This window comes from Grampus griseus (assembly GCF_964374135.1).
Source record: "Grampus griseus genome assembly, chromosome: 17".
Taxonomy (NCBI): domain Eukaryota; kingdom Metazoa; phylum Chordata; class Mammalia; order Artiodactyla; family Delphinidae; genus Grampus; species Grampus griseus.
The window spans coordinates 10520765-10535194 of record NC_139011.1 but is presented as its reverse complement, the minus strand read 5'-3'; the positions used below and the strand labels follow the sequence as shown (position 1 = coordinate 10535194).

At 51.9% G+C, this 14430-nt stretch overlaps 1 protein-coding gene across 1 annotated transcript in view; it reads right to left on the bottom strand.

Moving 5' to 3' along the window:
- ASAP1 (ArfGAP with SH3 domain, ankyrin repeat and PH domain 1) overlaps positions 1-14430 on the bottom strand; it is a gene marked incomplete at its 5' end in the record, with an annotated part of 273288 nt that overhangs the window by 15741 nt on the left and 243117 nt on the right. The window contains 2 exons of the mRNA XM_082675313.1: positions 496-537; positions 7063-7233. Coding sequence (XP_082531439.1) covers positions 496-537; positions 7063-7233 — 213 coding nt within the window. The remainder of the gene's footprint in view (positions 1-495; positions 538-7062; positions 7234-14430) is intronic.

The window sequence follows — 14430 nt, the reverse complement described above, 5'->3', positions numbered from 1 at the left end:
TGTGGCCCGTTCCGCGCTGGGGGGAGCCCAAGCGCCAGGCGCCCAGGAGGGACCCCAAGAGCCCATTGGGCTCGGCTATCTCTGGGGTGCTGCCCCCTCTCCTCGCCTGCTCGCCCTTCCAGCGACCGCTCTGGACACTCCATGTGTTCCTGTTTCTGCAGAGCCCCCTCCCCTGCCTGGACACCCGCAACGCCTCCCGGGTGGCGCTGACGGGCTGGCTGAAGGGGGGAGGTGAGGGGGCAGGCCGAGCAAGCACCCGGACTGACGCTCACTGTGCAGAGGCGCCCACACTCTCCCTCCTCACAGCAGGGGGAGCTGGCCCCATCCTCATTTTAAAGATGAGGAGACAGGGTTAAGTGACCCAACGGCCACAGGTCACATGGTCGTACGATGTACCTAGTGGTCCTGTACACAGATGCACGCGCTTCTCATTACCCATCGTGACGCGCCAATAGCAATATTGGTAATAGCAACTACTGTGTATTGAGCACTTACTCTGAGTGAGGTACTCTGCTAGGTACCCCCTAGTCGTTACACCTGTGAGATATAAAATGGAAGGCACTTACATTGTGTAAGAAGAAACAAAGAAGTAAAGCAAAGGTCAAGGTCAAGCAGCTGGTAAGGGCCAGGGCTGGGACATAAAGCCAGGCAGTGCCCCTCCAGGGCCTGCGTTCAACCACCACACTCGCCCCTCCAATCCCAGTCCCACTAACCTACAGGACAGGGTGCAGCTGGCAGAGTGCTAAGGTGGGCGAACCCGGACAGGACTTCAACTTCAGGACATACATACAAGAAGAAACAAGCTCAACTGGTGCTACCAGGGCCAAAGACTTTCAAATACAGTTTTATTTTAATAAGACACCCCTCCTAACCATCCGTATATTTCCACGAGTCTGTAACTCGACAACGAAGGACTTCTTTGGCAGCCTCTCATGACATCCTTCGAGCTGAGACTTCCTTTAACGCAGGCATTTCTTTTCAGCATGGTATGGGAACGAGCTGTTGCACCTGCTAATTTCTGTTCCAGGTAGAAAACACCCCAAACCAGTGACTCTTCACCCTATTAGGCGTGAGACTGAATATGAGACCATAAAGGCTGTAAGAGCCCCCGGCTCTGCCTGGGGCCGCCCACTCTGTCACACAGACAAGCCATCACGTCAGGGGCTGTGGTCCGACAGCCACAGCTCATGTGTCCAGTGTCCTCACTTAACCCTCCCCTCTGGCCACGCTCCAAAGACACTGTGTGTTTTTATGCCTCTGTAAATTTGCCCCCTCTGTTCCTTCTCCCTGCAACACCTATCCCCCCCCACGTGGGGTAAATTCCTTTGTAACCTTCAAAGGGTCTCTCCAAAGTCAATTTCTGAGAGTTCTTCCCAAGCCAGACTCGGTCTCTCCACACCCCCGGTGAGCCTACAACCATTCACCACAGACGATGATCAGGGGCAGATTTGGGAGCCAGACAAGCCTGGTTTTGAATTCCAGCTGTACCACCGACCAGTGGGTGTGAGTTCTGATGACACTGCTTTTTCTACTGAGCCTCAGTTCCCTCTTCTTTTTTTTTTTTTTTGCGGTACGCGGGCCTCTCACTGTTGTGGCCTCTCCCGTTGAGGAGCACAGGCTCCGGACGCGCAGGCTCAGCGGCCATGGCTCACGGACCCAGCCACTCCGCGGCACGTGGGATCTTCCCGGACCGGGGCACGAACCCGCGTCCCCTGCATCGGCAGGCGGACTCTCAGCCACTGTGCCACCAGGGAAGCCCCCTCATCTTTAAAATAGGAATAACAGTACCTGCTTCCCTAGATGGGCACGAGCATCATGAGAGAGAAACCACGGAGTGTAGTTCATGGTGCTGGACCACAGAGGGCATGACACAAACGGAGATCACTGTTCTGAGCTCTCTGATGAGATGTAACAAAAATGCAGGTGACTTATTTCCTCAACGAGTGAGCATTTCACAGACAGGGGCTCTACCTTGTCCGTCCCTGCAGCCCCACTGGAGCCCAATGTCCGCACAGAGCAGTCACTGGGCGCTGCTGAATGAAGACAAGGCCCACAGAGCGGACTCCTCCACTCCTCCCCCCACAGCCTGGTTTCTTGCGCACCTGGGTGGGGAGGCACCTGTGGTCTGGCGGACAGGAACCCTGCTGTGCCTGGGCAGAGAAGCGTGGCTTTGAAAAAGTTCTAAAAATAGGATAGCACTAGAAGGAGGCGCAGAAGCATGGCAACAGCTCAGTCCTTTTTTCCTCTCTCCGTGCAACCTGGGAAATGACTGTGGTACACACACAGCTGTGTGAGGAGAGGGCTGGAGACGGACGGTGGGCAGACAGTTTAAAAAGCTGTGGCCAAGGGCTTCCCTGGTGGCGCAGTGGTTGAGAGTCCGCCTGCCGATGCAGGGGACGTGGGTTCGTGCCCCGGGTCTGGGGGGATCCCACATGCCGCGGAGCGGCTGGGCCCGTGAGCCATGGCCGCTGAGCCTGCGCGTCCGGAGCCTGTGCTCCGCAACGGGAGAGGCCACAGTGGTGAGAGGCCCGCGTACCGCAAAAAAAAAAAAATCTGTGGCCAAGACTACGGGTCACTTACTGTAGTTCAGAAGCTGTGGGCCAGGAGTGTGGAACGAGAGGAGGGCACTGCCCAGCAGTGCCTGGCACACAGGCTCTAGGAGTCTTCTGGAAGAGTGGGTAATTATACGAACCTCGGAGTCAGAAATAGGTTCAAATCCAGGCCTTGAAGTTATCCGACAAGTCACCTGACCTCTGTGATTCAATTTCCGCATCAGTAAACCAGGGACCACGACAGCCCCTACCTCACAGGACAGTTGTGATGGCTTAACACGGTAACGTATGAGCAAGTGCACAGCAGCTGGTACACGGTGAATCATCTATATGTGGTGGCGGCCACTGTCATTTCTAGAACTGCACGTAAAATGGGGTCGGAGTGGTGGGGGGAGGTGACTTGAGAATATATTGGGAAATCCAAGAAAAAGAAAGAATCAGGAAGTTTCTACCCAAAGGCTCTTTTACAAGCCAATACTACTTCTAATAAGTAGACGCGGGGGACTTGGATCAAACATTTCAAATACTGACCCATTTTACCTGGAAGTTCTGGCCTTGAAATATGAGAAGGGAATCATCTTGTGGTATAGTTTTTCGTCCATCATCTACTCTCCATTAAAAAAAAGAGAAGCGTATAGAACTTAAGTCCCAGTGGCCAAAGATAAGGAATGCAAGTGATTCTCAGAGGTCTCTTAGCCAGGTATTGGTGGAACACGGATCAGAACTCAGGCTTCTGGGAAGTTTGCTCGGTGCACTGTATGGTTTCCCAGGATGCGCCCCGTAAACACTTCTCTGAATACCTGACAAAGGACGGAGGTCCCAGGGAAAGCTGATCTCACGTCGTCATTACAAGAATCTCAAGTGTGAGAAAAGGCTTAATCTTATGGCCACCATGAACTAGATAACTGGCTGCATTGTTTTCTTTGCTCTCACCTCTAAGAACCTCAGTGTCAAACCCGTGGTCTATTTCCAGCTGCTGTATGTGACCTTGTGTTATGCATTTTGTGATGACATAACACCCCTGGACTTCATCTTACTTTGCTCCCTTTATTCTCCCTTTGTCCTCATTTCCTTATTAATTTAATTTGAATTGTGTTAAAATGTGTTGGTCTGTTAGAAAGCAGGTTATAAACAACTTATTTTATCTCCAAAGGTGAGGTTTAACGACATGCCACTTCAAAAATCAACAGTCCCCGCACCTAGTTGCTTCTGCCGCCGGCCTAGTTGTTTTCTGATCGAAAGCCTGCCTCTGCCGTCTCCCTAGACAGATGGCCGAACCCATCACCATAGCGGGGCTGCAGTATGTGATGCCTGGGCCATCCTGGGCACCGTGGATGCTGTGGTCCTGGCAGGGAGAAAGCCCGGGGTGGCCTCCCCACACACCAGGGCTCCGTGCTGCAGAGACGAGGTGGCACAGCCAGGCAGGGGGTGCCTACCTGCCGGGCTACCTTCCCCCGTCTCCATTCACAGGCAAAGAAACAACTGCCGAGACAGGGGAACAGCCAAGGGGATCACTGAGCCGTCAGTGCAGAGCTCAGCAGAGCAAGGAGAGCGCGAGGGCCATGGGCTCTCCCAGCCACACGGGCTTCCCACTCACCAGCTGTGAGAACTTGGGCATGGAACTGAACCCTTTGTGAATCTCAGTGTCCTTAAAATCAAGCCCCCTGCATTTCCTACTCTGTGGAACTGGCCTTAAGAATTCAATGAGTGCTATTAACTAGCCCCAGTTTACAGCCGGAGAAACTGAGGTATGGAACGATTCAAAGGTAACTGCTGAAAGCCACAGGGCTACCAGGTGGTGGAGGTGGATTAGAATCCAGGCAGTAGGACACAGGTCCACACCGGAGCTCCACTGAGACAGAGACAGCTTGTGCCCTTGTAAGGAGTTCATACTGCACTGGGAAAGACAGAAAGGCAACCAGAACCACTGTGTGATAATCCCTATGCCAGAAGGAGCAGAGAGTGGGCATGGGGGTGCTGGCCGGGCCAGGGAGGGTCTCTGAAGCAGGTCCCTGGACAGTAGATCTGGAAGGATGACTAAGCATGAACACAAGTGGACAGACTGCTCGAGCCTGAGGGCACACTATGAGCAAAGGCTCTGCTCTCAGGGGAGAGGATGGAGTTGGGAGCCTACCAGCTCAACACGGCAGGCACGTCCTAGGGCAGGGGGTGGGCAGGTGAGGCCAGGGCGAGCTCAGGGCTGTGCTACTCCACCTCTGCATGTCTGCCCCCCACGCCCCGGTCCAGATCTCAGACAGCCCAAAGGCCCTCACCTCAGGGGCTGTGGGGAGACGGCAGGTTTAGGGGAGCACTGGAATGATGGGTGTCTAGAGGGAAGCCGCAGGTACCATAAATGCGGCCTAGGAATCTGGTACCCCGTGTGCCTTATCAATTAAGTCTGACCCCTGCTTCGGCGTCTGGATCACAACGTCAGTGGGAGACAGGTAGGGATAAAACCCGCGGTGATCATACAACACAAAGCATGAAGACCCGGATCTGAGCCACTTTAACCTGCCTGGTGAGAGGCTTGTTACTGTCCCGCGTCTGCAGACGCCTTTAAGAACATCTCCCCTATGTGCTCACACACCGACTCAGAAAGAAGGGCCCTGACAGCCACAGAATTACCACCTGCGGTTGTCTGTGACGTGTACAGTGGTCACTTCTGCGTGGAGAGATTTTGATTTTTGTCCCTTGAGGCTGGGGGTAGGTGGCAGCCAACTGCTCAGGGCCCACAGCTTCCAAAGCTTGAAGGCTCCCGCTCACCGTCTGGGCACCAACTCACGCTCATCAAGGGGTAACCTTGTTTCTTGGTGAAAAATGCCCCTTGTCCACAATGAAACCCACCCAAAGCCAAACCAAAGCAAATGAACACCCGCTTTTTTTCTAGTCCTGCTGCTTAGTCTAAGAAAGGGATGATTCTTAAGGCGAGAAACAGAAATTTAGTGAATTTAACTGCAGACTGATGGAGTCTGTGAGGCACAATGAACTTTACGCAGAAATAAAACCCGAGTAAACAACAGGATCAGAATCTAGTGAAATTCGAAAAGGTCAGTCGGTGATTCGTGGTACGAACACCTGCAGGAAACTGGTGACCTTCGGTGGAGCGTTATTTGGGGCAAATAATTCTTCCTCTTGGAAGAATCCTCTTGGAAGAATCCTGGGGACTCCTGAAGGCCCTGGGGTGGGGCCTCGGGCAGTGTCAGGGACCTGCATGGTGCTGACGTGCGCCTGGGCGCACCCTCCCCGCAGCCGGTCTCACCGGGAACAGATTTGTCAACACCCGCTGCAAATGTGCCCTCCCCGCGAAGCCTGCCGACGCAGCTGGACACCCTGCTTCAGCATTTCCGCAGTATTTGGTGAAGAACGCACGGCACTCGTGTCCCTCCTGGACCACGAGCTCCTCGAGCACAAGGGTGGAGAAGCCCAAACCCCAGGCACCAGGCCCGTGGAGTGAACGGCTAAGCACAGACAGTCCACACACACTGTGGCATCTGGGTCACATGACACACAGGCGTGCCCGTCTGCAAATGGGCAGCATGGCTTTTCCCAGAAGCTCCCAAAATCCAGAACACCTATTAGGGGCTTTCTGACGAGGCCTTTAAAAGCATTCAGCTGAGCTCCCTATCAGTTACAAACAAACAAAACAGCCATGACACGATTCACTGGCAAGGGGAGGTGAGCCATGCAAACCAGCAGGGCCAGGACCCCGTGGGCGCCGGGAGACACCGGGCTCTTGAGCGAACCTGGTGGCAGGCTGGTGAGCTACAAAGGGAGATAAAGACAGAAACCGTGTTCCTTGTGGATAGAAATTTGTTATCAGCCACCAGTGTCACTGAGATGGTAAACTACTAACTGATCTGCGCAGGTCTGTTTATTCTCAATCGATTATGAGGTACCTACTGCATCCTGGGCTCGACCCTAGGCTGTGTGAACACAGAAAGGAACAAGACAGACAAGGGCCCTGCTCTCACGGAGCTAGGTTCCAGAGACCGAAAAACCGAACACAAATAAACCACCTGTCAGCGGCGATCTGGGGTCCTGAGGGAAACACTGGGGAGGGGGCTCCCTCAGAGAGGATGGCCCAGGAGACAGACATGCAGGCGAAGGAGGACGGGAGGGAGCGAGGCTTTCAAGCCCATGACAGAGCTGCAGGGAGGGGGCGGCCCCAGGAAGGAAAGAGCCCGGTGGAGCCAGAGGTGAAAGCAGGCCGGCGAGGCTGAGCGGGGGACAGGAGTTGGGAGGGACCAGCCTGACCACCTGGGCCCTGGTGGGTGTCTGGTGCACAAGAAGTGCTCAGCAGCTTATCACTAGCACACTTTTTAAGTGGTGGTGGTATTTTCCCCCATGTTTCTTTGGCCATAAGAGGCTGTGCAATCATATGTATCCAGGCCCTCACCCAGCGTGGGTGCGGTCTGGTCCATCTGCTGGGTGTGCTGAGCGCCCACTGCCCCCCGAGCCCCGTGCTCTGCCTGGCTCAGGCAGTGAGGGCCCTGACTGGAGGACAACTTACCCCAAGGAACTGCGCCTTTGTTTGGGGGCCCGTGAGGTAGTGGGCTGGGAGGGTCGGATAGGGTTCTCTTGTGTCCGGGCGGTGGGGGAGGAGGCCTCTTCTTGGACAGAGTGGAGCTGCCACTAGAGGTCTGGGTGCTTAGAGGGAGTGCTGAAGGTGGGCCAGTTGGACCTGGAAAGGAATCGAATGGTGCAGGAAGGTTAATCGCGGTCTCGCAGAGGGAAGAGCCTGTGTGCAGTCACTCCCACGCATCAGATGGAGTGTGACACACAGAGACCGAAGCACGAGGCTGGGGACAGCCAAGTCCATCGACCCGGTAATCCCCAAAAGAGGGCTTTTAAAAATTGCTGGTAAAATAATTAAAAAGGAGAGTGTGTGCTTTTAAGGAACAAAACGTCAGCCAACATGGAACACTACTGGGTTTAGATCATCCTTTGGGTACAACGGGAGAAATAAAACACACACATTTTAAACCAGTAACTCACTGGAACCACGGCAAAACCTACAGAGGAAGAAGGCACACAGCACTGCCAGCAAAGTCAATGGAGAAAGAGCAAAATACTGACTAAGGGCTTCCCTGGTGGCACAGTGGTTGAGAGTCCGCCTGCCGATGCAGGGGACGCGGGTTTGTGCCCCGGTCCGGGAAGATCCCACATGCCGCGGAGCAGCTGGGCCCGTGAGCCATGGCCGCTGAGCCTGTGCGTCCGGAGCCTGTGCTCTGCAACGGGAGAGGCCACAACAGTGAGAGGCCCGTGTATCGCAAAAAAAACCAAAAAACAAAACCGACTAAACCTCCAAAGGGCCTCACGTGGAAACATGAACACTGGATTCATAGAATAGGGTTTCTCTCTCCACTGCAATTTTTTTTTCAGTCAGCAAACGTTGCCTGAAGTTTTTTTTTAAATGACTTTTATAAATAATGAAGGTTCTAATGGAAAGGGTTACTTGGAAAGAAGGGAAATCCAAAAACCCTTTTTTCCTCCAATTCTGAACTGTTCTAGAAATCATAAACCACCTATTATATTGGAAGCTTGAACAAGTTACATAAGCTTCACTGATTTCTATAGGTTTAAAAAAAATTTTTTTTTAAAATTTTTGCCTGTGTTGGGTCTTTGTTGCTGTGCGCGGGCTTTCTCTAGTTGCAGCGAGCGGGGGCTACTCTTCGTTGCGCTGTGCGGGCTTCTCACTACAGTGGCTTCTCTTGCTGCGGAGCACGGGCTCTAGGTGCGCGGGCTTCAGTAGCTGTGGCACGCGGGCTCAGTAGTAGTGGCTCGCGGGCTCTAGAGAGCAGGCTCAGTAGTTGTGGCGCACGGGCTTAGTTGCTCTGCGGCATGTGGGATCTTCCCGGACCAGGGCTCAAACCCGTGTCTCCTGCATTGGCAGGCAGATTTGTAACCACTGCGCCACCAGGGAAGCCCTGATTTCTAAAGGTTTTTAAAAAGATTCTACTTTCTCCAGAGGTAATGATAGGATAGCAATAATGATATTAATATCACACACACACACACACCACTACTGCAAAAGTTGACTTTTTGAACTAACGCTTTAAGAAAAAAAAGGAGTTTGTTTTCAATGAGCGCTATGGGAGTAGTATATATGCTGTTAATTTTGTTTATTCCAAGAGACACTGAAGTGGCTGGTGTGTGCCGAGCACTATATGCTGGGCACTTTGACAAATCTCTCTTTATGATCATTACCAGCTACGGTTTAACTGGACAACAGTGTCCACAAACATTAAAAGAGAAAAAAAGGAAAGAAACAAAAAAAGCTAGGAACACTGCCACACCAAATGTTTATCGCAGGATAGCAGGTACCTGGTGATCCAGAAAGGCTCCAAAAGAGCTTTCTACATTCTGCATATTAAAAGAGAAGCGTAATTACTGCTGGCCTCCTTCCTTGGGAAAACAAGCTTTGCTATTTCCTGTGATCAATTACTGCTCAGTACAAACACAGATTTAAACCCCCATTTCTCAAAGACAGTCTCGTCTTGGAAGTAAATACTGTTCATCTCAGTAAAATGGTCATGTGCTTTAGAATTAAATGGCCCTAGCGGCAGTATTTATTCTCAGTCCTACTGATGAGATACGTGATAGAAGCCTTACCGATATCCCCAATCAACGCCTAATTACGGCACCAGTCACTGAAGTTTCAGAAACTGTTTCATTTTTGTAACAGTAAAGGCATTGTTATTTTAGCCTTGTGTTTGTACAGTGCTTCCTAGTTTTCAAAATGTGTTCGTACATGCTATTTGCCTTGATTTTCATAACAACCCTGTGAGGCATGTGGGTCTGGTATTACTGGCCCCATTTGGCAGCTAGGAAAGCGGGGCTGTTGCCACGAGGGGCGGAGCTGAACCGTGATGCAGGTCTCTGGGGGTGGCGAGGGCTCGCCCCATCCTGAAAGCCAGGCCAGCATTTTCTGGGCCTGCCACACGAGGAAAATGGCAACAACAACGCTCGGTACTAGGAAGTGGAACTTTCCTCTTGGAAATAAATGGAGAATACATAATAGACAATGGTGAGATTCCCCAGCAGTTTCGTCTGTATCGCCATCTAGGGACTTCCTGATGCAATGCATCTGGAAGGCCATAATCAATCCGTTTCAAATCCCGCCTGGAAACACAGATGGCCAATGGAGCTATATCTCTGGGCAAAGCTGTCTGTGTACGTGGTTTTAGGAGTGATCAGACCAGAGTTGTCCTGTAACCACAAACCAAGCAAAATCAAGCTTCCTGAATCATCATTTAAAAAATGTAGGGGTTAGTGTTCCCTTCCTGACGTCATCACAGCCTTGTCTTACTTTCAGACATCAGCTACTACAGTCTCTAATTATCTGTCTTTGCTGACTTGTTCATTGCCTCTCTGTCCACCATGCTGCAGGTTCTACCAGGGTCAGGCTGTTCTCTGGCCTGGGGTAGAGAAAGCTGCATTTCGTAAATACAGTATCGAATTAATGGATGAAAAAACTTCTACTTCTCTTGTTGTAAGGCTAGTGATCCTTAAGGAAGACAGAACGTCTCACTTAGGGTGACAGATCAGAAACCAGGGAGAGAGGGGACCTGGGGAGAGATAGTGTGAAGTTCGAAAATAAATATTCAATACTGTAATGGACTTTCATGGCAAACAACACACAGACCCACCTATTGTTCTGTAACAGAAGTTACAGAAGGGAAGATGCCATGAAATCTTCTTGGCTGGTAGGGCATGAGTTAAAAAAGGGTGAAAAACACTATATCAGACCCCAGAAAAACAGACAAAATTTTATAACTTTACTGTAAAGAGCTCAAAAGACTTCCAAAATAAGTAACTGGTCTTTAAGCACTAAAAGGATGTTTCCTGCCAACTAAACCTGAACATTGGCTTGGTCAGGAAAGCAGCACTTCTGGAGGGGTAAAGAAAGCTAAAACAGAACAAACAAAAAAACAGTAAACACAGCATCAAACAAACTCGAAAGGGGTGGGAGGCAAGATTAACAGGTGGGGAGGGGACTCGGGCAGCCAGTTTTCTTCCCTCCACTCTGCCAGGGCCTGTGGGAATAAGGAGAAAACACCCTAAGCCACATTTGCCGCTAATACTGGCTATTATGTCAAATTATCCTCTAACACTTTTTCTTAAAAATATGGTCTAGATTTCCGAAGCTGCCATATATAGCTCCCAGGTTAAATTATTAGAAGGTCTTCTACAAGGAGGCAGGGTGTACCAACGCAGCTCTTACTGGGGGTTCACGTGCCTGGGGTTCTCCTGTATTTCCAGCAGCCTCTTGGTCACTCAGTTAGACGTTCTGCCAGGGCTTCAACGCTAGTGACCCCATGTGAGCTGTGCTGCCTCGAGCACCTCACCGTCACCGGCTCAGGGAGGTCCCTCACTGAGGCCTGCAGCTCAGACGTGTGGCCACCATGCGGCCAGAGCTCGGGAAGCCCACACGCGTGACGCTGCCGTGCATCTCAGAAGCCTCGAAGTTAATGACAGAGTTATATAGACAACTCTGGACAATACAAATGACAAACTTACCATTTTCTAATGGTTTTCACAGTACAGAACTTAAAAAGAATGGAAAGTTTCTATCATTTAAAAAGTAGATAGGGACTTCCCTGGTGGTGCAGTGGTTACGAATCCACCTGCCAATTCAGGGGACAGAGGTCCGAGCCCTGGTCCGGGAAGATTTCACATGCCGTGGAGCAACTAAGCCCATGTGCCACAACTACTGAGCTCATGCGCCACAACTACTGAGCCTGTGCACCTAGAGCCCATGCTCTGCAACAAGAAAAGCCACCGCAAGGAGAAGCCCGTGCATCACAAATAAAAGTAGCCCCCCTCGCCACAACTAGAGAAAGCCTGCGCACAGCAACGAAGACCCAACGTGGCCAAAAATAAATAAAAAATAAAAATAAATTTATATATTAAAAAAATGTAGATAAAGATGCAAGAGTATTTACTTAGAGAAGAACTGTGTGTAGTAGGAAGGCGCTATCATCATCTCCATGCTCAGGTGGGGAAACAGAGGCACGGTGCAGAGGAGAGGGGCGTGTGGAGAAAGCACGGTAGGTTGGCAGCAGGCCTGGCAGGATCCCAACATGGCAGTGACACTGTGACAGACGCAGCGCTGCACACAGAACACGCAGGAGCCATTCACATGTCCTTCAGTCTCCTTCCAAGACACTGATCATTAAGAGAAAAGTGCCGAACTCAAGGCTCAGGGTTGGTTCTTTAACACTCATATACTCTTTTTTCTTTTTAAAAGGATTTATTTTGCTTTTAAAAATTTATTTAGGTCTTCCCTGGTGGCGCAGTGGTCGAGAGTCCGCCTGCCGATGCAGGGGACACGGGTTCGTGCCCCGGTCCGGGAAGATCCCATGTGCCGCGGAGCGGCTGGGCCCGTGAGCCATAGCCGCTGAGCCTGCGCGTCCGGAGCCTGTGCTCCGCAACGGGAGAGGCCACAGCAGTGAGAGGCCCACGTACCGCAAAAAAAAAAAAAAAAAAAAAAAAAAAAATTATTTTTGGCTGTGTTGGGTCTTCGTTGCTGCATGCAGGCTTTCTCTAGTTGCGGTGAGTGGGCTTCTCATTGTGGTGGCTTCTCTTGTTGCAGAGCACAGGCTCTAGGCGCGCGGGCTTCAGTAGTTGTGGCACGTGGGCTCAGTAGTTGTGGCTCGTGGGCTCTAGAGCACAGGCTCAGTAGTTGTGGCACATGGGCTCAGTAGTTGTGGCTCACGGGCTCTAGAGCACAGGCTCAGTAGTTGTGGCGCACAGGCTTAGTCGCTCCGCGGCATGTGGGATCTTCCCGGACCAGGGCTCGACCCCGTGTCCCCTGCACTGGCAGGTGGATTACCAACCACTGTGCCCCCAGGGAAGCCCTGCTCATACGTTCTTACGTGCAAGACGCACAACAGCATTTCCTCTGCTCCCCTTTCCGCACCCCGGCGGTCGGGCGACCTTTGCTCCCCTTTCCGCACCCCGGTGGTCGGGCGACTGGGCTGGCAAGCCTGGCACTGCTGAGGGCAGGAGTCACAGACGTGCTCTTGGCCAGCAAGGAGGCCAATGCAAGGTGATACACGTGTGCAGTGCTTTAATAAGGATTGAGAGAGACGGACAAAAATAGGCAGAACAAACAAGCAAACAAAAACCCACTCACACACACAAAAAAACCCAGAAAAATCCAGAAAATTCAACACAAATGAAGGACAATGGTCCCTGGGAAGCTTTAAAGTCGAGCCACTCAAATGGCTGCCTTCCTGTGAGATAAAAAAAATCCCAGGGAACTCTACAGTCATCAGCATAAGAATAAAGCCACTCACAGGGAAACATCTCCTAGGCAAGCCCAACTCCTGGAGCAGGGCACTTGCTTACCTTCAGACCCCGGGGCAGTCTCCTCCCTGGCCACCCCCTCTCTGCCCTAACTGTTGCTACAGACCTCAAATGAGTCAGAGAAATGGTGTATAAAATGCTTACACAACTGAGTTTAGGCACAAACATGGTGCAGAAGGATCGTCAGCAAGTCAGTTATCACAGCCCCAGGACATCTGGGTTAGTTTTATGAGCGTCCCCTCCTTGCTCTGGCCGCACATTTCTGGGACACGCTTTCACTGGTTCTGCAGTTGTTTGTTCACTCAGCAGGCACTGATGGAGCCCCCTCTGTGCCAGGGATGCAGGGACAGCTCATTCCCAGCCTCCATGTGGAGGAGTTCTGCCTCCAGCGGGAGGGGGGAGTGAAAGGAAGACTCCCTTCACCCTCTCTTCAAATCTGGAGCGCCATCGACTACCGCCCCTGATGAGGGCACAGCTCACCGCTTTCTCACCCACTGGAGCGCGAGCTTCCAAGCAGGAGCTCCCCGCTCCCCCCTCTGCTAGCTTGCCAGGGCCCAGGACACGTGCAGAACCGAACACATGCAGCAGGACCCAACAGGCTCCCATCCTATGTACTGAGTGCTCACGCTGTACCAGTCACTTTACATACGTTACTTCACGTTCTAAGCAGGGACCCAGCCAGCCAGACACCTGATTCTTATTTTTCAGATGAAGGCCCTGAAACTAAGCAAGATGAGTTAAATGTGAAAAGGAGACCAGGACAGGGACAGGGTTAGCACTTGGTGGGGAGGAACCCCAGCCTCCTAGGTGGGGCAGGGGAAGGAAGAGGACAGAGTGGGGTTTGAATTCACAGCGGCTCACAGCTGCCCAGCAGGCACGGTCTGCTTGACAGATGGACCTGCCTTGGAGGGTGTGTTACTCTCAAACTATACTCTTGGATTAACGTGGGTGCTTAGCTCTTCGCCTACAGGGATGGCGAGGGCAGCACCGGGTTCAACGTTCTCTGCGACAAGCACCCGCTGAGCCCTCGGTGCGCCAGGCCCTGAGCCGCTCTTGTGCAGATCACCTACTGGTTTATCAGACCAAGGCTGGAGCCTGTGAAACAGGAAGTCCATGTTATAGAAGACGTGTGCGGACTGCAGGATTCCTACAGGTATTCACAGGACATGCAGAGGTGCTACACGAGATGAGTCCAGGGGACTGATCTCACAACAGATGGGAATGAACTGAAGTTAGTCAGCGTATCACTTCGTGCTTCTAAAAGCTTGAAAACTTAGCTCATTTAAGGAAGTCAAATAAGCTTCTTGAGATCAGACTCATCGTTCATTTACTTGACAAATCCTTTGAGTGAAGGTGCCCACACCACGCCAGCCTTCGCCATTCAGAGCGCCTGCTTATTTGCCAGGCTTGGGCAGCTCCACCCCGGTTCCCATTCCCCAAGGACGCTTCTTTAAAGCTGAGGGTTGCAGTGGCTCTCAAATGCCAGCAGCAGAACCCTCCCTGGGGCACAGACCAGGTGCCAGGTGCTGAGCTGGAAGCTTCCCGTCCCTCTCACTAACCTCCACAA